Raw genomic sequence first — 23,260 nt, 5'->3', positions numbered from 1 at the left:
AATGTATCGTAATCCTCTTCTTCCCTGATGACTCACTATACACAATCACTTACCGTTGGAAACACTTCTTTCTTTTTTGCCCACCTTTCCGACGTACATAACTCATTCGCGCAAGATGCTACGGGCTTATGACGATGCAAACTCCCTGGCCTGAATTGCAATGTATGCGCCGCCAAAGCGTGAACGTCCAGCTGGACGTACCTTTTACACTACTGTCCTTGCAATATCTACAATCGCCGCTCTCTCCTTCATCAATCACCACCGTGGAAGTGCTGGACTTTCTCATCAACTCGAGGGCAGATCGCTGGGGTTCAGGCGGGATGAAGAGGTGCGAAAGAAGCAATTAGATCCAACTTCATCCTTGCTAACGTTAATTCAGTGTCGGCTTGTTTACAGATCTCCTGACAAGTGCGCCTTTGTGAAAGCCAATTGTCCTGACGAAGAAGCCGGCCTGATATCCTACCTGCAACTCTATTACTGCTCACACTCAAGCGCGCAACCTATCGCCTTCGGAATACTCGTAATATGGATCGGTCTCCTGTTCAGCACGATCGGTATTGCTGCCTCCGACTTCCTATGCATCAACCTGAGCACCATATCCAGCATCCTTGGTATGAGTGAAAGTCTGGCAGGAGTAACATTCCTTGCGTTTGGAAATGGAAGTCCGGATGTGTTCTCGACGTTTGCCGCCATGAGCAGTCATAGTGGCAGTCTAGCTGTGGGTGAGCTTATCGGAGCTGCCTCGTTCATTACCGCGGTGGTAGCAGGGAGCATGGCTCTGGTCAGACCGTTCAAGGTCACTCGAAAAAGCTTCGTTCGAGATGTTAGCTTCTTTGTGGTGGCGGCCTGCTTCAGCATGGTATTCTTAGCCGACGGTAGGCTGCACACGTGGGAGTGTGCCTGCATGGTCGGCTTCTATCTCTTCTACGTTATCTTTGTGGTTACTTGGCATTGGTGGCTTACGAGAAGGCAACGCCGGAGGCTGAGGGAAACAGCTGCCAGATTACACCTTAACATACCACGAACACAGGAGCTTGATGTTGCAGAAGTAGAAGAAGACGAGGAGGCCCCTGCTGGCGAGACCACTCGTCTGCTACGACCCGTTTCTGAGGTTGATTTCGCAGATTTGGAAGGCAATATCACCCCAGCGTGGAAGGAGCCGGATGACGATGACGATGAACAGCGAGACCGACATCTAGCCGAAATACAAAGCAACATGCGTGTGAGCAGACCTCCAAGAGGTGAGCGGAGGAATACAATCAATCCGATCAGGCCGTCACTCGTTGGAGCTCTGGAGTTCCGCTCGGTGCTTAACTCGCTCGGAAAACGAAGTATGCATGCACCTCATATTAATCTGCGGAGGTATTCAGATGATCCATCCGTTGTGCTCGGGCAAGGTAATGCGCAAGCATTGGAAGCTGCTCATGCTAGAAGTCATTCTCATCATCAAGGGGATCCAAGTGGTCTGCGAACTTCTCACAACAACAGTGGACGTGGCAGGGCAGTCTCAGCGAACGACGCAGCAGGGTTGAGGCTCCAGAAACCGGCCCTACGTGGCGGAGATGCTCTTTCTGAGTCAGGGATCAAAATATCGTCGCCTCTGCTAGAGAGCCAGTCCCAGGCCTCCTCGACACCTGGCCTTTCTCCTGTTCTAGGCTCTCCAATACTTTTTGTCTCTCCGCCAGCATCCTCGCAAGCGTCCAGAGATCATAGTCGCGAGCCTCCGCTGATTCGGTTACCAGACCGGCTTGCGCCTCCTGGCCCTTCTTTCCATCGCCCTGATTATTTTGATCAAGCCCACGACCCGAGTCCAGCTTCCAATCTGTGGCCCCACATGGGCAGCAAGCCAGATGTGCCCAAAATATCGATACCCCAACCACCTTCACCGACATCATCACCCTCATCAGCCTTTCCATTGTACACGGATACACCGACGCATTTGACGTCCGCAACGTCCAGGCCACCTAGCATCCGGCTTCCGGCGCCAGCTTTGTCACCCCAGTCAATTCATGAACTGCCGTACGCTGCAGAGGACTATGAGGATTATAACGAGTCGAAGCTGCGTGCATATAAATGGTGGCCTTACAAGTATTTGCCACCGCCTCAAGTGATAGCCCGCACTCTATTCCCAACAATTTATTCATGGCGTGGCAAGAGTATTTGGGACAAACTGCTTGGAATTGTCAGTGTACCCAGTGTTTTCCTTCTGACTATCACCCTTCCCGTTGTCGAGACAGAAAACAAGCGGGAACCTTTGGAAGCACCGTCTGGGCTTATAACGCCTAGAGAGAATCCACGGTTGAGAAGCGGATCCCTGGTTCAATTACCGCTCGACAGCCCAGAGCCTCCAGTGCAGCAATTCGAGGTGCCTACTCACCCCAGCAAACAGAATTCCTTGCAGGTCAATCACGGCCATCCCCTCAACCACCTCGACGACGACATGTCCAAGCCAAAGGAATGGAATCGCTGGCTCGTCTGCCTCCAACTCTTCACCGCACCCCTCTTCACCATCATGATCATCTGGGCGAACCTAGACGACGACCACGACGTTCCATCATTCATCCGTGCCATCCTCTGCTCCCTCCTCCTTTCCCTAGTTTGCCTTCTCATCCTCCTCGCAACCACAACACCCGAGCATCCGCCCCAATACCGCTCGCTCCTCTGTTTCCTGGGCTTCGCCGTAGCAATCGCCTGGATCTCTACCATCGCCAATGAAGTCGTCGGCGTCCTTAAAGCGTTTGGAATCATCCTCGGAATTAGCGATGCGATCCTTGGGCTCACTATCTTTGCGGTGGGGAACTCGCTCGGAGATCTGGTAGCTAATATCACGGTGGCAAAACTGGGGTACCCTGTAATGGCGCTGTCTGCATGCTTCGGTGGACCAATGCTCAACATCCTCCTGGGCATCGGCGTCTCGGGTCTCTACATCACGATCCGTCATGGCGCCAAGGCTCACCATAAACATCCTGATCGGCCGATCGAGTATCAACCATATGAGATTGCGGTGTCGAATACATTACTCATCTCGGGGATCACCTTGCTGGTGACACTGGTGGGGCTGCTGGTGGTGGTTCCTTTGAACGGGTGGATGATGGATCGCAAGGTTGGATTGGGATTGATTTGTCTATGGACCTTGAGCACGATTGGAAATGTGATTGTGGAGGTGATTGGATGGGGCGGGGATTTGGCTGTGTATTGATTGATGACGGCAATGAATGGGATCGGATGGACAGCATCTGCTTGGGCGTAGCATTTGGGCTTGGACGAGGCGTCAAGGAGCATTCAGCGGGTCTTTGGCGCATACCGTACAGTTTTGACTTGGGGCAGAGCTGCATTTGGGATTGGGACATATTCATGCTTGGTCTCTGGAGACGTTTTGGGATATCGTGCATTGCGCGGAGTGATTCTGCATATACGATTCTCCATACTGAATGCGTATCCTACAAGACTTCACAGAATACTCTATGACATGCTATCTGTACACTTTCTCTCATATTATCGTCAAGACTCACACCCACCAAACCCATTCATCACAACTTGGACCTAATACCCGGTTCTTCCAGCCCCATAGCTCCCTCGCCTTCCCTCCCATCCTCGTTCTCCTCTTCCTCCTAAGTTAGTTACAAGTTACAAGTTACAGCAAAAGGCGGAGAGATCTAATCTAATCTCATCTAATCTATAACGATCTAATCTAAGATCATGGACAATGCCAAGATTTCCGATTTCCACCGCACTGCTACTTAGCAAGTATAATATTGCGCTGCCAAAATTCCCCGGTTCTTGACAACCCTTACTTGATCCATCCTATTCGGCAGACAACACAATGCCGGCCCCTTCGAATACTCTGTTGATCGAAGGCTCATTCGCCGAGCTGGTCGACGAGCTTGCGCAATACATCGATACTGTATGCAAGTCCGAGGCAGGTTCCGGCGTCCAAAGTCAGATTGCGCCTACGCTGGGGGAAATTCGTGAGAAGGAGCAAGCAGAAGAGCCGGCCGATCCAGCATCCATACAGACTCAGAAGGATGAAGTGCTCAAGAAAGTTGTGGGCAAAGCTGCGGCGCTAAACACTGCACCAGAGAAGGGTGAGATGGCTCTACCATGATCCAAGGCCCATACTGACAAGATGGGCAGAATTCACGGCCGCCTATAATCTTCTCATACACCTCTCCAACCAGTCACCATCTCGTGATATGTTTCTCAATCGAATATGCTCTTACCTCTCCGAACAGCCCGTCGCGTCCTCCGCTCAATTTGGCCCATCCCTAGCATTGACCACTCTTACCACCATTTTCAATATCCTACCCAACAACTCGGAATCACGCTATCATGTCTTCATGGCAATCCTCAAAGTGATCCGCTCAACTTCGAACAATGCTGCCTTTGACGCCCTTACACCACAACTCAATACAAATGTACCCAAATGGGTGGTGGCATGGGATCTAGACGACGAAGATGCTCGTTCGTTACATGTCGCAATCGCCGATGTCGCAGCAGCCAGTGGGGATCATGACATGTCCTACAAATATCTGTTGCATGGTCTCGAGACGATACCATCTGATTCTGCCTCCGAAGCGGAAAGTCGCGATCTTGCAAAACGAACGCTAGTAGCAGCACTTACCAACCCAACCATAACCGACTTCAATCCTCTGATCGATCGCGAGGCTATTCAAGCACTTCGCGATTCAGACTCTGGTCTCTTTGACCTTCTCAACATATTCGCCTCCGATGATTATGCTGCATATACCGAATTCCTCGAGTCCAACCCGCTTACATCAATAGATTTGCCAGAATCAGCTGCTGAAATGCTAGAGACGAAGATTCGATTGCTGACGATTGCATCGCTAGCGGCAGGTGCTACAAACCGCAGCCTCCCCTATTCGACCATCTCAGATGCACTTCAGATTCCCAAGGAGGACGTGGAGATGTGGATGATCGACGCCATTCGTGCTGGTCTGGTAGAAGGGAAACTTTCGCAGCTGAAGCAGGAGTTCCTGGTCCAGCGAGCAACCTACAGAGTGTTCGGACCGAAACAGTGGAGTGAAATCCAAGGGCGGTTGATGGTCTGGCAACGAAGTTTGGAAGGAGTCTTGTCATTAGTGAAAAGCGAAAGGGAGAAGTTTGAAAGAGAAGGTGCGGGCGGAGATGACATGCAGCAAAATGGCGAGAGGAGATTTGGAGGATACAGGGGGCAGGGTGGCAGAGGAGGGAGGAATCAGAACCATCAACCGAGGGAAGTCGACTTTGTTGGCGGTGATTGATTGAATGACTGAAAGAAGCGACGTCAGCGATTGGAAAGGAGAACATGTGCGTTCGTGCATGGTATCCCAGGTCTCTTGAGACAGCCAACATGTCCTAGCATGTCCTCGGCAGGTTTGATGGATCAGTGGTGAGAGCATCACCATGCCTCCCAGCATTCGCCTTTTCCGACTATTATTCTGCGGGAAAAATATGAATGCTGCGCCCAGGGTGGGAGTCGTTCAGCACAAAGGCCGCCTCCTTGTCCGATATCGTCACATCTATCACGTCTTCTCTGTTGAGGGATTTAGCGATTCCTTCGTTACGCCTGAGTCGTCCGCTCCACAAATCAGGGCCAAGCTTCTTTGTCTCTTGTACTCAGAATTTCTTGGTCCCGCCTCTACCACTGACAACCTCTTTTATTGTTTCTTTGTGCTTTGACAGGGTTCTTGCTTCGTCTTTGTCCGCCTACACGCAATACGTATCTATGCCATGCTTCTTGAAATACAGAGTCATTCCCATGGTGGAGAAGCTTCGTGTCTCGCAACCGTTTTTTCGGCCGTTTCGAGCTTCCGGCATACCAACTATTTCCCCATTCGACTGTCCACCGCTTCAGAGCTCTACTCAAAGAACATTTCCTTCCACTTTAGGAAAGTGAAGCACTGATATAACTTTACGAAGATGTGTCGAACATTCACCTTCTACCACCTCTGCGGCCACATCCACCATAACCACACCATCTCCTGCCCCAGCCCCGTCCCTTTCACCTCCTCTCCACCTCCCTCTCACTCCCCTTCCCCGCCCCATCCAGACATCAGGATCCTCTCCCCCTCCCCTTCCTGTGCCATCGTAGTCAACGAACCCCACCACTACCCCACCCTCTGCAACTCCTGCAAAGCAGTCGGCATTATATCGGACTGGTTCGCCAAATCGCCGCACGCCCGGATCGAAGCCATCATGGAGTGGCGGAAGCGGGAGGATGGTAATTTGTCAAGAACGAGAGCGTCTTCTACACCGCCTGCCAACGCATTGCACGTGTTGGATCTTGGGGATGCAAGCAGAGGCCCCGTTGCTGATGATGGAGAGGAGCTGGAGGAGATGCCTCTCATAGAGCCGGAGGGTCTGTGTTCCAACTCCAACAGAGAAGGTGAAAGCGAAGGCGAAAAATGGATCCAATCCAACGCCGAAGGCTGGATCCGGAGCGCCAGCAGCGCCAGCAGCGCGAGGACCGTCCTCCGTGTTGACTCGTCCGTATCCGTCTCCTCCACCCTTTCCCTAGGTAGATCACAACCATCATCCTCATCGTCAGAAGAAGCACAGGACCGCTCCAAATGGCCGCAATGGCTGCTCGAGCAGTCCATTTCAACAATAACAGATCTGCAGAATGACGCCACCGCTCTAGCGGACTGGGCCTCATCTCAAACCTCAATCGGGCCATCGACTCGCGCGCCAGCAAGAGGAAGAGCACCACCAGCACCAGCACCAGCACCAGTACCAGTAGCGAGCGTGAGCACGAACCCCCGCAACGCAGCCACCACGCGCATATCTCACACGACAACGGACCTCAAGATGAACACGGACAAGAGCCAGGGGGCGCGATCACGCCTGCCCGTCCCGACGGCGCCGGCTGCGACGGTGGCGAAGGGGAAGGAGACGGAGAAGAGGAGATCTCTCCTCCCGGTGCCTCGAGCTGTTTCTCAGGTTGGGAAAAGGGGGGTTTGGTGATTGTGATTGCGGTTGCGGTTGGAATTTTGTTTGGGCGAGGTAGTTGGGTGGTGGTGGTGGTGCAGCTGGCAATCTAGAGGGTGTGGGATTTCGCTGGTTTTTCGCTTGTGTTTCAATCACGGTTCAGCCGTTTTGGTTCAATTTGGGGGAACTGGTCGAGGGTTGAGGTGGTGTGCTGGGACGCTATATAACTACTTCGTGCAGTACAACACGATACAGTACAATGTGATGCAGGAAAATCCGATTCGTGTGGGTTTTGTAGATACATAACGTGTTGGAGAAAAGATATGGAAGCTCACAATTGATCGATTTGGGGTATGCTTGTCGTGTGCATTTCCGTTGCAGCTCCTCTTCTTCTTCTTTTCCTTATCGAATCATACCAAGTACTGCATATGAACACAGATATGAAGATAGAAAGAGTTGCGGAACTTTTTTTTAGGATGACCGGAAAGATTATGCATATTATGATCTCATCTATAGTGATGTCGAAGTGATTATACCCGAGAATGCTTCGCCTTGATGACGGACGTCCTCGCATGCTAGATGCCGTATAGCAATATTTATACAGACGAGTCCCGATTTGCTTCCCGCCTCCCGAGCCATCCAATCTGCATTGCCGTGTATGTAGCCACGTAACCGCTATGCCCATATCACCATGGGAGGAAAGAAGAATGTGCCGGCTCTCTTCCATCCGGAAACGGAATGCATAATCTCAACTTCAAGCCTCTTACCAATAGTGCAAGCCTTCGAGCAGCTACCTCCACAGCAGTCACACCGATCAATAACCGTCCTTTCGTATTCGGCAGGCAAACCATCACTTACAATGGAGGCATCTCCCGACTTCTTCGATATCGGACGGGACATGCTGGACAAGACCCAACGAGACGTGTGCAGGAGTATTCACGATTCGTCTGCTTCTGAACATTTTGCAGCGCTGTACGACATATTTTGCTCGGGCAATTAAAGAACATGGAAAGACGAACTGCGAAGGCGGATAGTATAACGGCAGCAATATGCGCCCCTCAGATGCAGAGTGTCCGCGAACGTCATCTCTCTACAGTAAGATGGCTCCAACTTAAAGCGCCTGCGAAAGTCTCAAGATAGCAGGAGCAGGTAATGGAGTAGTGGTTGCTGTTCGTTTAGGCCCACATGGAATGCAACAGCCTTCTTTGCTGTATCGATCAACAACTGTACGTAAGCATGCCTTGTATAGGGACGGCTTGTAGTCTGACGCCTCCGAGGGGTGACTTAAATCGCAAGTACCCAGATCATTTAGGCGGACAGTCAACCCCATTACGTACACGTATCGTAGCCAGCGTAGCCATCGTAGGCAGCAAAGCTTTCAACGTACAAGCAGGAATAGGGGATCTTGAATCAGAGAACCAATCTCTTTCAGTAGTCACGAATAGCAGGGGTTCTTGCAGACCACCAATCGTTCACTAATGCATTCAACAACATCGGTGCTTGCAGGTGTGTACCAAGGGATTTTCTCCTTCCTTTAAGGTAGTTACGTCAAAGCCAATGATGTTGAAGCGTCGATTGCATAGCGAAATCACTGTCTTGGTCGACAAACTGTCTGGCTTATGAAAAGTCAGTTTTGGTAGATAATACGGAGTAATGGTTGTGGACTTACTTGGGCAAGACGGGGACTTAGAGATCGATGGGTAGTTACCTATATACGCCACTTCGTACACAATGGATACGGATAACCCTGTCGATCTTGTACGACTATTCCTTTGGTGCTGGGATCAAAAAACCCAAACTAATCCTGATTAGAGTATCTCTGGGCACCTTATCCTCGCTATGGCAAGGCGCTGATACCTGGCATTGTACCTTTACAAGGCCTTTCTAGCGCTATGCTAGAGATATTTATGCCTCTCCTTATAGTATGTGGTTAGCTTCGTATAAGTAGGTATTGACACTAATTACTCCGTACTCTTCAAGTGTTCTAACTACGTAGTAGTAATATTTGGTAGAAAGCCAATTAGCTATTAAGCAGTAGGCCTATGCAACAGGGAAAAGCTTCAGCTCTTGTTATACGGTCATTCGTCCCACGTCCCAACACCAACAGAGTACTACAGGGGATGCATAAGTATTCGTAGCACGGCGTTAGTCTTCGCCACTCCGACCACTCTCCCTAGCCCTGTCAATCTTGTACGGTCATCCCTGTTATGTTGGTCAATCAAGCAATCAGATTAGTCCCAGTTGGACTATTTCCGAGCACTTACGACATGTAGTAATTTTACATGGAGTTTCTAGCGCCGTGCTACGAATACTCATGCATCCCCTGTAGTAGGAAGCCTGTCGACCCTTATCACCACGAACGTTTTCAGAATCTCATTGCCTCAAAACCCCAATCCAACTGGCCTATTCACCCCTGTAGAGGATTCGCTTCGGCATTTAAAAAATGGGATTCTAATTTGAGTCATTCTATTCAGCGTGAAATCTGCCATTTTCCCGTGCATCTGTGTTCCTGCCGTCGCCCCCCAAAGTTACATCATAGCACCTGCCCCATGCAGATGGATGCATACTGTTTAGTAAGGCGCACTCCAATACTGCTGCCCAACTTATGCGGCGATAGATGAAAAGTTGCAGCCTCTTCTCTCAACTCATCCGTCGCCCAAATCCACTTGACGGTGCGGTCCTATCTCAATGGCTTACCTTTGCACTTTCTTGATCACGATTGCTGTGTTGTTGGTTCCATGGCAGCATGTCCTGGCCAACCCATTTCATGAGCAACCGACCCCGAGAGACGACTCGCAGAATTACCACCAAGACCAACTGGGAGCCGTTGCAAGTGAAAGCGACATATGCAGCCAGATTGGGATAGATCTGCTCAACGAAGGAGGCAACGCGGCGGACGCAGTAAGATGTTCAAGGTGACATCCTCCATCGTCATTGACCTGTCAATAGCTCGTTGGAACAGTCTTTTGCATCGGAGTGGTTGGCATGTACCACAGCGGAGTGGGAGGAGGTGGTTTCATGCTGGTTCGCGGCTCCAATGGCTCCTATGAATTCATTGATTTTCGTGAAACTGCGCCAGCAGCAGCATTTGAGGACATGTACAGAAACAACACCAGGGCCAGCCTTCTTGGTGGACTGGCAAGGTACGGAAGCAGCTAAGTGACCGGCTATGTTGATCTATTGACATGCCCTTGTAGTGGTGTTCCAGGAGAAGTTCGGGGGCTGGCACACTTGCATGAAAATCATGGAAACCTTGCGTGGAAGACAGTAATGCAGCCAGCTATCGATACTGCAAGAAATGGTTGGGCTGTCACGGCTGATCTTGTGAACTATATGAACGCAGCAACGGCAGGGCAAGCAGATTTCTTGTCTCAGGATCCAACCTGGGCACTTGACTTCGCACCAAATGGAACGCGTGTCGGCTTAGGAGATACAATCACCCGCAAAAGATATGCTGACACCCTGGAGACGATTGCCAACGAAGGTCCTGAAGCATTCTACACCGGCTACATAGCTGAGACCATGGTCAATGCGCTTCAACGTGCAAACGGAACCATGACATTGGGAGATTTGCAGAACTACACGGTAGCAATACGGCAACCAGCGCAGATCGATTACAGAGGGTATAAATTAACCAGCTGCAGCGCTCCTAGCTCCGGCGTGGTTGTTCTGAGCCCACTGAACACCGTGAACGGCTACTCGGATTTCTTCTATCCTGAGAACATCAACCTCAGTACTCACAGGCTGGACGAAGCCATTCGATTTGCTTTCGGACAGCGAGCAGAGCTTGGAGACCCGCTCTTCGTACCTGGACTCGATCGTTTTCAGGAAAGCATGCTATCTGAAAATACTTCCGCAGAGATCAGAAGCAAGATCTCGGACTATCAAACGCTCAACGTTTCTGCATACAATCCGGCTGGGCTCGAGTCGCTAGAAACTCCAGGCACGTCGCATGTCGTAGCTGCTGACCGGTCTGGAATGGCAATTTCCTTGACCACAACGATAAATCTGCTTTTTGGTTCGCAACTTATGGTCCCAGAGACTGGTATTATCATGAACAACGAGATGAATGACTTCTCTATTCCTGGTGAAAGCAATGCTTTTGGCTACATTCCCTCACCAGCAAACTATGTCAGACCAGGTAAACGGATGTTGTCCTCCATGTCTCCAACCATTGCCGAATTTCCCAATGGCACTCTTTACTACCTGATCGGCGCGGCGGGAGGGTCTCGCATCATTACCTCGAACATCCAAAATCTGATCCATGTGCTGGATCAGAACATGACAGTCCCCCAGGCACTGGCGGAACCACGGTTACACGACCAGCTCCAGCCTAATCAGGTCATCTTCGAGTACGCATACAACAATGAAACTGTCGCCTTTATGAGGTCCAGGGGACACAATGTTACTTGGATTGCCCCTCCTGGCCTGGCCACAGCTCAAGGTCTTCGAAGGCTAGGTAATGGTACATTTGAGGCAGCGGGAGAACCACGACTAAGGAATAGTGGCGGATTTGCGATTTAGATGGAGGAAGTAACATAGAGATCAGCACTTAGACTAACCTCATCCGAAGTGTTCAGGCAGAATACCATTTCAAAGATTGTCATCACTCAGTACCAGTTGTAACCTTGCCATCAAGCCAGTCAAGGCAGAATATCGTGATGCTCAAACCCTGCTTTTCTAGGCCTTCCAAATCCCTCTACAGTCTTCTAGGATGTTTCGAGTAATTATGCAAGGATTCTCATCAGCATTGTCAATGGCCCGGGGAAGAGCATAAGTTCGGTCACCACCAGATTGAAACAATAAATGCTATTGACTGGTCTAATGGTGACGTGAAGCGAGAACAGATACTATGACGACTGCGTGTCTGACAAGTCTTTCGCATATTGAGATAGTGTTCAGTCCTACTGCCCAGGCTAATCGGATACCCTATCACAGGCGCAGAGATGCCGAATTCACTTGTACTGTAGCAGATTCAGGGGCAAGGCCGGCTGCCAAGATGACTCCCTTCGACTTTCGCCAGCAATTCCAACCTTGGATCACCACTCCTCCAGCCTCTCGGATCTACAGCAACGATGACTCATTACCGATAATATCTACCGACGAACTTGGCATGATAGCTGATGATGAGCTCGATAATGATGCCTCGAGGCAAACAAACGCGCCTGCAAAGCGCAAAAGACCAAAGAAATACATCAGGGAGGAGCAGCGCAGACGTGTCTCCAAGCACTTCACTAATGAAGAATCAACCGTTGCAACTCCTCCTGCAACCCCTCGCAAGCCTCTCATTATTTCCGGCTTGAAAGTTGACGAGCTTTCGTCGGATTCATCCTTGACAGACGTCCCGAGTGACATTGGACCTGACCCTTTCGATTCTGATATAGAAGTACACTTGAAGCCCGCCAAGCTCAAACGTCCTACCAAATCGCCTTACTTTCCGAACAAGCCACGGCCAAACTTTCTATCATGCCTCCCATTCCCGCCTCTGTCTGCAGAAAAGTTCGGCTTGATGCAAGAACGCCTAGCGCATGATCCTTTCCGTCTGCTGATTGCTACCATATTTCTCAATCGTACAAGGGGCGAGCAGGCAATGCCTGTGTTTTTCCAGTTGATGCAACAATATCCAACCGCGGCTGATCTGGCTGCTGCGGAATTCGAAGATGTTGTCGCGATCATTCATCGTTTGGGTTTTCAGAACCAGAGAGCACAGAAATGTATTGAGATGGCTAGTACATGGTCTAAGCGGGCGCCAGTAAAGGGGAAGCGATGGCGCAAGCTACATTATCCAATGAAGGGCGATGGTAAAGATATTCAGACGGAAGAGGTTCTTGAAGACGAAGACAGTCGGGTCGCATGGGAGATTTCATACCTTCCGGGTCTTGGGCCTTATTCGCACGACAGTTGGAGAATCTTCTGCAGGGATAAACTACGAGGGCTTGCAGAATCGTGGAATGGTGAGGGCGCAACGGATGGTTTTGAGCCGGAGTGGAAGCGAGTATTGCCTACCGACAAAGAACTACGAGCATATCTTACTTGGATGTGGTTGAAAGAGGGCTGGATTTGGAATAAAGAGACCGGTCAACGGACGAAGGCAGACGAGGAACTCTTGGAACGTGCTCGAGGTGGAGGCATTGTTCAAGAGCAAAATGAGAAAAAACACCTAGTATTGACTTCTAATAGCCAGCTGGATGGTTCGAGACACGGCGCCCTTGAGAGACCTGCCGGCACATTCCTTCCTGGATAGTCTGGATGCGCTTCGAGAAGTGCCATGTATATATTGGATTTGGTGATTGGAAGAGGCCCGTTGATCTGTCTTCGTCGATTGGTTAACGGTTATGTTGGATAGCATCTAAACTCTTTGATTCCTTCGTTATTGGACTGGATGTGACTTGAGCGCCAGGGTTCGCACCTTTGTAGTCCGCAACTCTGTAGTCCGTATGGTTAAATATGGGCCAGTGTAAGCGTGCGGTGGTCAGAGTCGGGCAGTGATGCGGCGGCGCTACACCGTAAGTTAGTTAATTAAGCATAGCATCCATCCTAGCAATCCACATGCGCCCGCAACACCCCTGCCACCCAACCATCACGAAAGCCTCGTGTCAGAACCGCTCACTTCACATTTCCAACCACCTCGATTGTCATTGCCGTGCAGTGACCTGGGAGTCTGCCGGAGATATTCACTCTGGGCCAAGGCTTAACGAATCTGGTAGGCATCTAATTTTTTCCGCATCGTCCATCCATGCTGCCCAGCTAGAAAAGCGCCCCAGCTCTGACCCTTCCATTGCCGGGTATGCCCTCTCGACTTCGAGAGAGTGATCGGAGTCGAGGTAGTTCAAAAAGAGACATAGAAAAGGAAAATAAGTCCGACAGCAGAAGTGGTCGCAAGTCTTCTCACCGAAAGAGCTCAAGAAAGGACTCCGAAAAAACCTCCGAGGCTACATCCTTCTCTTCTCCCGATGGAAAGAGAAGGTCTTCCATGCCTAGCACTCTCGACACAGACCAGCCGGTGACTGGTGCTGGTTTGGAATCCAAGACGAGTTTACCCTACCCAACATTTTCGAAAGCTCACAGCAAAGAAGCTGTGGGTGCACGAGATGCCCTCAAACCCACCCTTAATATCTTCACACCTGATCCTACCGACCTGTCAACATCAAAGGACAAGCAAACTTCACGTGAAGCTGCGGTAGGCGGAGCGCCGCCGAGTCCTCCTTTGACATCCGTGGACCAGCATGGAGGCGGAAGCAGGAGTGGCAGCGTAAAGCGCACCGGGATAGAGACCATAGAAGAGGAGAAGAAGAGCCAGCTGGATAGGACAGTGAAGGTAAAGCTGCGACCAAAGTCTTCGAGGTCGAATGGACACCTCCAAAGTACATCTGAACTCGGGTCACCTACAAAGTCGCCCCTACGGTCGAAGCAGAGCACACCACTTAAGTCTAAAATGGAGGAGCAAACAAAACGATCGGTAAGTCAACCGACAAAAGCTGTGTCACCGCCGCCATCCTCCCTTGCAGATACAGAGCTCGAGACCACTCCAAGCTCTAATGCTACGTCCATCGCACCCAATCAGCCCAGGATTCAACGGCCAGGTTCACAACCACCACCGGTTACTGTCGAAGATGATATGATATCACAGGTAACATCAATACCAGATGGAGGTGTCTCCAGAGGTCCAACTCCGTTAGAAGCCTTTGTGGACGACAGGAGGACTCCTGCGTCCAGCTTGTCTACTCATCCACCGCCTCCTCCACCACCACCCCTAGCTCCCATCACTCAGCCAAAAGTCGATTATTTGCTACAGCATGGCGGCCTGAACCAAAGCGTGCCGAAGAATCTTCTCCTCGCCGGAAAGCACATGGCTATACAGCAATCAGCTCCTGCTCAGCCTGCGCAATTGGTGGCGAATCTTTTTGAACCGTACAACCGTCTCCTTGATGATTACAAGCATGTCGTCTCCAAGAACGGGTCATTGGCCGTAGCAACCGGCTACAGGTCTGTTGCACGAAGGCTCCTTGACAGGCTCGAGGCTGTTTTTGCCAGAGATATCTCCTCCGAAACTTGTCAGTGCTGCTTATGCGCCTCTGTTTTCGATGACACAGAAGACAGCGAAGGAGTAAGCTGGGGAGAGATTCTCGAACTCGTTGCGGGCCGGCGCGACTTGCCGTCATGGCCTCCGTTCTCACTCGCCAACACACCAAGGGGGCTTGGAATATCCCTTGAAGCACACACCCCAATGCAGAAACTTGACATTGACGTTCCAGAAGAATTTCGAGATCACTATATCCGACAGTCACGCAAAACCAAACAGAGCGTCGACAAATGGCTGTCTCGTCAGACAGACAGCCCTACAAATCCCCCAGAAGAAGTAGACGACGAGACACTTACCTTTGCTATTTTGACACATCTTGGCCCTGAGCAGCGACCCAGCTTTAGCAATCTACTGGGGATTGTTAACACACCCTTGGAGCCTCCAAAGAGAATGCCAAGTCCTCAACGAGGTCCAACACCACAGCCTGCTCCTACACCACAACCGCGATACCGTCCGCAACCGATCGTCACGGCGAGCCGAGCTGTTCAACGTCTTTACCGACTTGCATCGCCACCCCGAGATCCCGAGACGGCCATATATCTTCTTTATAACCCATCGATTCACAACGCGCTTGCGACCCTTGCCGCAGTTTCCGACGATGAGTGGGAAATACTGATCTCTGGCCGATTTGATGGGTTCCTGCGCAGTGGCGCAGACGATCCACTTGACATAGCTCAGCCGCCGGGCCGGCAGACACCTCTTAGGTCGGTCAATTCGCGAGGTCCAATACCACTACTACATGGGAATTCCCAAACCCGCCCGGGTACCTATATGTCTCGAGCGGCCACACCCGCATCAGGAGCGCATTATGGTGCACCTATAGCTTATGACGAGGAAACCGAGATTGCCACTCTAGCGGAAATTGAGCGTGATATCTATTCTGGTATGGAAGCGTTGGAGGATGCTTTCGAAGCGCTTCACGTCAAGGCGGAGATGGTGCGACAAGCTCTACGAGAGCGAGGGGCCGGACTGGCATCGATGCAGCAGCGTCGCAGAGGAGGACTGGGTGACGGTATTGAGGTACGTATGGGCACGCCGGCCAGCGGTATTGGCATAGATGGCCGGTGGGAGGCGGAAACCGACGATGGGTTGGGAGAGTGGGAAGGCATCAGCGAGCTGGCGCCAGACGATAGCGCAAGCAACATCAGCAGCAGCCGACGCAGAAGACCGAAGCGGCGGAACGAAAGGAGGACGCCGGCTTTGGTTGAGGAAGACGAGGACTTGGGGGAAAGTGAAGGCACGGCAAGTCCGCGAAAGAAGTGAGTTTGACGACTACTGTTACTAGTATGCTTCAGCGATGGGGATCTTTTTGCACGGTTGTCATGGCAAGCGGGCTAAGCTGTCGTAACTGCGATTGAGCATTTTCGGGTGTTGTCATCCCCCTGCTTTAAGGCTATATGTAACTGTTAGCATCAGCGAGTTCTGGGTCAAGTACTTGTGCTGGAGTCTTTCATGGCTGGTCGTTGTCTTCTTTTGTTTGCTTCCAGGGCTGAACCCCACTTCCTTATCAATAAGTCACACTTCAGGATCCATGGCCCAAGGGCTTTTCCTTGGCCTGCTGTTTGCTAAACCACCAGTCGGTGCCGCCGATAAGGGCGTCCTACTAGTAGTAGTAGTAGTAGTAGTAGTAGTAGTAGTAGTAGTGTGACAGATCCTTCCTTGTCCCCCTGTGTCACTGAATTGATACAAATTTCTAGCGCAAAATACTATGAAGAATTTCTACACTTTAAGAGAATATTAATGAATTTCAAAATGAAAGAATATTCCGATTTCAAGCGCTATTGATTGATGTTAATTTTAAAGATCCTTGGTCTGAGAATTAGAGTTGTGCAGCCAGAAAATGTCCAAAGGTGAAATTTATGATGTTCTTCTTGCCAAGACTGCAGCAAAATAATGCAGCAAAATTATAACGCTAAACAACTTAAGTAGGTGTACCAATTCAGTGACACACAGGATATAGCACACTACTACGATGTAGGCGTGCCAAGTTCCAATTGAAAATGGCTATGGAACAGAGTTCATCCTTTCATAATCTGGCCTTGTAGGTTTGGCTCAATTTTGACAGTGTATCCCATGTATCTTGTTAAGATATTTGGTAACTGATTTGAGTGTTGACGGTGAATGCATTAAGGCTCAGGAAGGACAACGCCCAGAGTCTAAACCTGTATAGGAAAGCACGCACTTCTCGGCGGCAGTAGAAACATTCGGCTATTGGACTAAAGAGGCGATAGTTGGCTGCTAGTACGGGAATGAAGCACTAGCGGCAATTACTACACTATTCCTGTTTCCACACTTGACACAGCGCCCTGTGTGAGTGGCCATACCCCCAAGCAGCTTAGCCTTTCCTTTCGACCGTTCGTTCTCAGGCCCCTGCAAGAAAGGGTGTCACAGCTTGTTCCAAGGGTGCACTGTTGGAGCTACGGGACCGAGTCCGGAACTGCTTTTGCGGTGCGTTACACTTCAATATGCGTCCCATTTTGTCTTAATGGTTGGTGCAGGCGATAAACTACTATATAGGTCGTAGGTCTGGCAGAGGTATCAAGGTGGGAGTGGCTCAATCAGAGGACGCAATCAGAGGACGCAATCAGAGGACGCAATCAGAGGACGCAATCGCATGTTTGGTCAATGATGTCATCACATTGCCTAGATTAAATCTTGTCCTTCATGTTCCTCTCCACTTAGTACGAGAGTGTCTTGGTTTGTAATTGATCTATGATAGGTTGAACTCTCTAGAGAGGTTGCGGCTCTGTCGGCTGGTTCACTTGAAACGTGGCTCTTGGGCATGCTGCAATTGGTTCAATTAGAATATGCCATTTTGCCATTTTGCATTGCGTTGTTTTGTGACTGGCTATTGAGCTGGAACCATTCATGCGACTTGGGAACCTGGAGGTGCTCAATGCGGGGTAGAAAGAGCTCTAAACTACCACTAGTACTAAGTAGTAGCTACCGAACGCTCATTCCCGCCGCTTGTCCCGTCTTGGCTTGGACTGATCGGCCCATCAGTCTCCTTGGCATGAGCACTATACTGCCAGTGGACGTCTTGCTGAGTTACATTTTTCCCTCAGATCGGGCTGTGAAGGCGTCAATTGAAGAATGACAAGAGCGTCTGGATGACTTCGACAGCCGGGTGAAGAAAGCAAAATAATGGTCAACTTGAATCCAAGCTTCTGTCGAAACAGCTTTATATTTCTCAATCTGCGGAAAAATGAGCCCTGTTGAGCAGTTTGATGTCCTTGCTGCTGATCGTGCCCTGCATTCTGTCAAAGACCAAAGCATCACATACTAATCTACAATCACTTCCATAGCAACACGCGGCGCCAAGTTACTCTGCTTCTATGGTCCAACAGTCAGCTTTTTCCGTTGCCGAGAACCCGAAGCAGGAACACAACAACAGCAGCGTGCCGCCTGGATTGGTGGATTAACTCTGTGACCTTTGTGGCTGAGTTTGTTCGATTTAGTGACAAGCTCCACGCCAACCTGTCGAGTGGCCCTCCCAGTCGTCATAGACTCCCCATCTCAACCCAGCTTCAAGATGCAGTCGAGCCTTTACCCTGCCTCGGAAAAGGCCCTACCGGTTCCTCTCTTCCCCTATCAGACTATGAAACCAGGAGACCAGGGAACTAGGAGACTAGGGAACTAGTAACGTGCAATCACCAAGGAGACAAGTGCATGTCACGCTTGGTCGGAACCAGTCAGACAACATTGGCATCGCGGCATGAAAAAACATGCCCAGTCCCCCGTAGCTAAGCAGAGCTCTTCTCAAATAGCTCAAATCCCCTCATCTACATTTTTTACCTTTGTCCCCTTCCTGTCCTAATCTTTGTCACTTCCTGTTATAAAGTCAAACTCATCTCATCTTCTATTCAGTCTCTATCTCAACCTTTGAACAGGATGCAGATCAAGAAGCTGCTTCCTTTGGCCTTGGCCACTGCTGCTTCGGCACAGGAGACGATGAATCTCACAGCTGCCTTGGCCTCGTCGCCTGAGCTATCGCAGTTGGGAATAACCCTCGGTCTCGTCCCTGAGCTTGTCGCTGCTCTGGCGGAGCTTTCCAACATCACTCTTCTTGCTCCCAGCAACGCCGCTTTCGAAGAGTTCACGAATAGCTCAAATGCTGCCGCTCTAAGCGACCCGGGTCTCATCCAGGCCGTCCTCCAATACCACGTTCTTAACGGCACCTACTATGCCCAAAATGTTACCGAGACTACATCTTTCATCCCAACTACGTTGATGAATACCTCCTATACCAATGTCACTGGTGGTCAGGTCGTTAAGGCAGTCTTGACGGGTGACAATGTCGTGTTCTCCTCTGGCTTGCTTACGAATTCGACCGTCACCCAAGCTGTGAGTTACTTTACCCTCTTCTACTAGCCTTTCCTTTCTGACTCCTGGCACAGGATGTTACTTTTGATAGCGGCGTTATTCATATCATTGACCGCCTTCTAACCGTACCGGCTAACGTATCTACAACTGCCGTTGCCGCAAACCTGACCTCCCTTGTTGGTGCTGTCACGACCGCCGAGTTGGCTGAAGCTGTCGACACCACCCCTAATGTTACCATCTTCGCACCAACCAATGAGGCCTTCCAATCCATCGGCTCCGCACTCGGAAGCATTTCGACCGAAGATCTTGCCAGCATCCTCACCTACCACGTTGTTAGCGGCACCGTTGGGTACAGTTCTATTCTAAGCAACACGACACTTACCACGCTCAACGATGCAGATGTCACCATCTCTATTGTCGATGGGGCAGTCTTCGTCAACTCCGCCAGAGTCGTCATGGCTGATGTCCTCGTTGCTAACGGCGTTGTTCATGTTATTGACAACGTCCTCAACCCGGCCAACGCAACTGCCACACCAGACGCAACAATGTCAACTCAGATGCCTGCCTTCTCCGGCGCGTCTTCCGCCAGTGAGGTTCCATACACCAGCAATGTTCCAACGCCAACGGGCCCTGCCGCAACTGGTGGTGCAGCAGGTGGAAGTGAAACCAGCAGCTCCGCAAGCGGTGCCGCTATGCCGATGAGGACTGGTGCCGTTGGTGCTGCCGCTCTGTTCGGTGGTGCCGCACTTGTGTACAACATGTAAATTCTCGAAGAATAGGCGAGAAGAGAATGATACCCGGAATGGATGGTAAAAGTTGGAGCGGAAAAAGGGTAATGGCAGGTGTAGGGAGGAAGAGTTCTATTCGGTTCATCTTAGCCATACACTACGGTTGTCAGTATCTTACGAATACAAAAATTCCCATCAATAATTCGATACCTGATTTATGCTTGAAAGTATGATTTTGTAAATCCCAATATATTTTCATAAGCTCTTCGCCAGGCTGTGACGGAACATCTTCCACCACTTACTTCTTTCCCAAGGTCAAGGTGGCTGCTTGCGGGCCACATGTTTTTGGGGAGCTGACGTGAGTGAGATTGGTTATTTCATGACTTTAATATTATCCCCTAATCTATAGCTGCTCTGTGCGATGTTGTTTCCGTCCAGAGAATTGCTCTGTCAAATAGTACCACTCACCAAGGCTTTCTGGGTCTTGTCAAGGAAGGCTGCCTGTAGAGTGTGGGTTTTTGGGTGAGGTTGATCGGATCAATACATTGCTCTTCAGCATGTTGGATGATCTGCACAGGGTGACTCGACAGGAGTCTTGAGCAGCGTGGGTATTTACTTTGTCCATTAAAGCAAGGTCCTCCGGTCCCACGTCAGCGACTCATACTTACTCGTTCCCTAGCTGAATTCGGAGAGCTGTTTTGGCTCGCTCGTCATGCTGGGGTTATTTATGGACAAGAGATTTGCCTGCCTGCAGGTTAAGACTGGCAACGGGCAACGTGGGCAGTAAGTTAGATAGGATAAATATAATACGTGCGTGCTTTTGGAGATTGACTCCCCTTCTCTCCCTCACTACCAACCAACACTACCCAATTCTAGCACCCAGCCTAGAAAAAGCTCCGGTGGGACTTGCAAGTTGAGTGGAGTGAGTGATTGGTTGGTAGTAGTGGGAACTAGATGTGGTGACCTGAGAGGGTGTATGTATATAGTCAAGCGATCAGAAAGACGGCCAATCCTATGCTATGCTCTGCTCTGCTCTGCTCTACTCTACTCTGTCCCTATGATAGCGTGCCAGGTACGGAGTAGCTGCAACGGGAACATAGTGGGTGAAAGGGGGCATAGTCACGAGACGCCTATTCTCTATGCCGTGCGGATAGATGCGTTTACTTTTCTGCCTTACTCCGAGCTGATGCGGAGGAAAGCACCATACCCTACTGTGTCTTCTCACGCTGTGCCGCTCTCCTCCTGTCCATTAGCTGACTTCTTATCCTACAATTTCTGATACTCCAACTTGCCCTCCAACTTCTTATTCTCCGCCACCTTCCGAACCGCCTTGTTGAAATCATCCTGGTTCACCGCGTCCCTCTCGTCTTTGATCGCCGACAGCCCCGCCTCGGTAACAACATTCCTTAGGTCTGCGCCATTCAATTGATCGCTCATCTTGACTACGCTTTCGAAGTCGATCTCCCCTTCCGTCACTACGCCACTGGCGTGGATTTTGAGGATTTCTAGCCGCCCGACTTCGTTGGGTAGGGGAATTTCGATCTTTCGGTCTAGACGGCCGGCGCGGAGGAGGGCTGGGTCGAGGGTGTCGGGTCTGTTGGTCGCCATTATGATCTTGGTCTTGCCCAAGTAGTCGAAACCGTCGAGTTGATTGAGTAGTTCCATCAGTGTTCTTTGGATCTCGCGGTCGGCGGAAGTGCCTTCGCTAAAGCGGCGACCGCCAATGGCATCGATCTCGTCCATGAAGATGATGCAGGGTTCGTGCTCTTTGGCGTAGCCGAACATTTCGCGGATTAGCCGCGCAGATTCGCCAATGTATTTGTCGACTATGGCGGACGAGACAACTGGGATATCATCAGTATGGAGGGAATATGAAAGAATGAGTAGAGCTGCTGACCTTTGAGAAAATTGGTTTCTAAGCTGCTGGCCACGGCACGAGCTAATAAAGTCTTGCCGGTACCAGGTGGTCCATAGAGTAACACTCCCTTCGGAGGTTTGATACCGACTCTTAGGAAGAGCTCAGGATTCTTCAAAGGTAATTCGATCACTTCTCTCAACTCACGGATCTGCTCGTTTAGTCCACCAATTCCGGCAAAGGAGATTTGTCCAGGATCCTCCAATGACATGTTGTAGACGAGAGGATCCACCTCTCGCGGAAGCATTCGCATTATTGTGAGTGTGGTCATATCGAGAGCGACGCGGGTTCCTTGTTTAAGCTTCGCTTTATCGACTTTCGATCGACATCCGACGACGTATCGAGGGCCTGAAGAGGCCTTGACGATAACTATAAAAACAAGTCAGCGCCGTCGGTTGACAAGACAGGCCTTGTAGGCGACTTGCATCTCTCTTCATCAAGCTGTTTGAGCACTTCTCCTATGATCTGTCCAACGCTCTGTAATGCCTTGATGTTGTCCTCTGTGGTCTCGAAATCCTTTTGCAAGCCTTTAATATCCATTCGTAAAGCTTTTAGCTTTGATTCCCATTCTCTTGATTCAAGAAGCTTGTTCTTATATTGTTCGAGGGCTTGCTGCCGCTCAGGATCTCCGCCACCGTCCATCTTGGATGCTTTATTTGGTTTATGGTTTATTCGAGCAAGCCGGGAGGCGATCCAACTATCAACTGGAGAGTTTAGGGGCCGAGCAGATACCAATGACGTGCGCGTAGAGGATCGAGAAAATGAGACGTGAAACGGGTTGAGGATGTTTCTCAAAGCTGCTAGTATTTGGTTGCTTTGTTTTTGCACCTCAGATCTTCCTTAAGGTACCTGCGGACTGACGAAGCTGTCTAGCCGTAACTATAGTAAGACCATTGACAGGGGGGCGGCACAAGGACCAAATGTGCATTTCTTACTTAAGCTCTGATCTGCGGTCCGGAGGTCCCAGCTTCGGGGGGGACGTTTGGTGGCCACAACCAACCACGGCTTCGGGCAACTGCCTTGTGGACCTAACTAAATAAGTATCAAATGTCAGCCAATGGCTCGACTTGCCCCACCAAATTCGTGAAGTAAGAAGCACAACTTTATCAACATTTTCAGACCCCTCTTCCATTTATCACATTTACTCTTCTCTCACACAACCTCAGTAGCCTACAAACTTGCTACCTCACTTTCAAAATCTGCCTCCTCCGCAAGGCGACTTACTAGATCAACTGACTACATACGGTGAGTCTGAATAGCTTCAAAACTACTCCACCTACCGCT

General features: G+C 50.4%; 9 protein-coding genes across 9 annotated transcripts; 8 read left to right on the top strand and 1 right to left on the bottom strand.

The window, feature by feature from the left end:
- Positions 1 to 160: 160 nt before the first annotated feature.
- On the top strand, positions 161 to 3,199 carry EPUS_00220 (uncharacterized protein; the record flags this gene model as incomplete). The annotated part of the gene is made up of 2 exons (XM_007789249.1): positions 161 to 328; positions 380 to 3,199. 2 exons carry the CDS (start codon positions 161 to 163, stop codon positions 3,197 to 3,199), a joined length of 2,988 nt encoding a protein of 995 aa, XP_007787439.1.
- A 624-nt stretch (positions 3,200 to 3,823) lies between these two features.
- Positions 3,824 to 5,261, top strand: EPUS_00219 (Eukaryotic translation initiation factor 3 subunit M; the record flags this gene model as incomplete). The annotated part of the gene is made up of 2 exons (XM_007789248.1): positions 3,824 to 4,085; positions 4,135 to 5,261. The coding sequence occupies 2 exons, from the start codon at positions 3,824 to 3,826 to the stop codon at positions 5,259 to 5,261; spliced, it is 1,389 nt and encodes a 462-aa protein (XP_007787438.1).
- A 658-nt stretch (positions 5,262 to 5,919) lies between these two features.
- EPUS_00218 (uncharacterized protein) lies at positions 5,920 to 6,963 on the top strand (the record flags this gene model as incomplete). Its single annotated transcript, XM_007789247.1, has 1 exon — positions 5,920 to 6,963. One exon carries the CDS (start codon positions 5,920 to 5,922, stop codon positions 6,961 to 6,963), a length of 1,044 nt encoding a protein of 347 aa, XP_007787437.1.
- A 655-nt stretch (positions 6,964 to 7,618) lies between these two features.
- On the top strand, positions 7,619 to 7,927 carry EPUS_00217 (uncharacterized protein; the record flags this gene model as incomplete). Its single annotated transcript, XM_007789246.1, has 1 exon — positions 7,619 to 7,927. The coding sequence occupies one exon, from the start codon at positions 7,619 to 7,621 to the stop codon at positions 7,925 to 7,927; it is 309 nt and encodes a 102-aa protein (XP_007787436.1).
- Positions 7,928 to 9,615: 1,688 nt separating this feature from the next.
- Positions 9,616 to 11,451, top strand: EPUS_00216 (uncharacterized protein; the record flags this gene model as incomplete). The annotated part of the gene is made up of 3 exons (XM_007789245.1): positions 9,616 to 9,828; positions 9,877 to 10,070; positions 10,125 to 11,451. 3 exons carry the CDS (start codon positions 9,616 to 9,618, stop codon positions 11,449 to 11,451), a joined length of 1,734 nt encoding a protein of 577 aa, XP_007787435.1.
- Positions 11,452 to 11,926: 475 nt separating this feature from the next.
- EPUS_00215 (uncharacterized protein) lies at positions 11,927 to 13,171 on the top strand (the record flags this gene model as incomplete). Its single annotated transcript, XM_007789244.1, has 1 exon — positions 11,927 to 13,171. The coding sequence occupies one exon, from the start codon at positions 11,927 to 11,929 to the stop codon at positions 13,169 to 13,171; it is 1,245 nt and encodes a 414-aa protein (XP_007787434.1).
- A 729-nt stretch (positions 13,172 to 13,900) lies between these two features.
- On the top strand, positions 13,901 to 16,273 carry EPUS_00214 (uncharacterized protein; the record flags this gene model as incomplete). The annotated part of the gene is made up of 1 exon (XM_007789243.1): positions 13,901 to 16,273. The coding sequence occupies one exon, from the start codon at positions 13,901 to 13,903 to the stop codon at positions 16,271 to 16,273; it is 2,373 nt and encodes a 790-aa protein (XP_007787433.1).
- Positions 16,274 to 18,901: 2,628 nt separating this feature from the next.
- Positions 18,902 to 20,097, top strand: EPUS_00213 (uncharacterized protein; the record flags this gene model as incomplete). Its single annotated transcript, XM_007789242.1, has 2 exons — positions 18,902 to 19,354; positions 19,408 to 20,097. 2 exons carry the CDS (start codon positions 18,902 to 18,904, stop codon positions 20,095 to 20,097), a joined length of 1,143 nt encoding a protein of 380 aa, XP_007787432.1.
- Positions 20,098 to 21,327: 1,230 nt separating this feature from the next.
- EPUS_00212 (26S protease subunit rpt4) lies at positions 21,328 to 22,618 on the bottom strand (the record flags this gene model as incomplete). Its single annotated transcript, XM_007789241.1, has 3 exons — positions 21,328 to 21,905; positions 21,959 to 22,334; positions 22,382 to 22,618. The coding sequence occupies 3 exons, from the start codon at positions 22,616 to 22,618 to the stop codon at positions 21,328 to 21,330; spliced, it is 1,191 nt and encodes a 396-aa protein (XP_007787431.1).
- Between the last annotated feature and the right edge of the window lie 642 nt (positions 22,619 to 23,260).

The sequence above is a fragment of the Endocarpon pusillum genome (genome assembly GCF_000464535.1).
Source record: "Endocarpon pusillum Z07020 unplaced genomic scaffold C734253, whole genome shotgun sequence".
Taxonomy (NCBI): domain Eukaryota; kingdom Fungi; phylum Ascomycota; class Eurotiomycetes; order Verrucariales; family Verrucariaceae; genus Endocarpon; species Endocarpon pusillum.
Note: the sequence above shows the minus strand (reverse complement) of the source record. Positions and strands in the feature narration are given on the sequence as shown.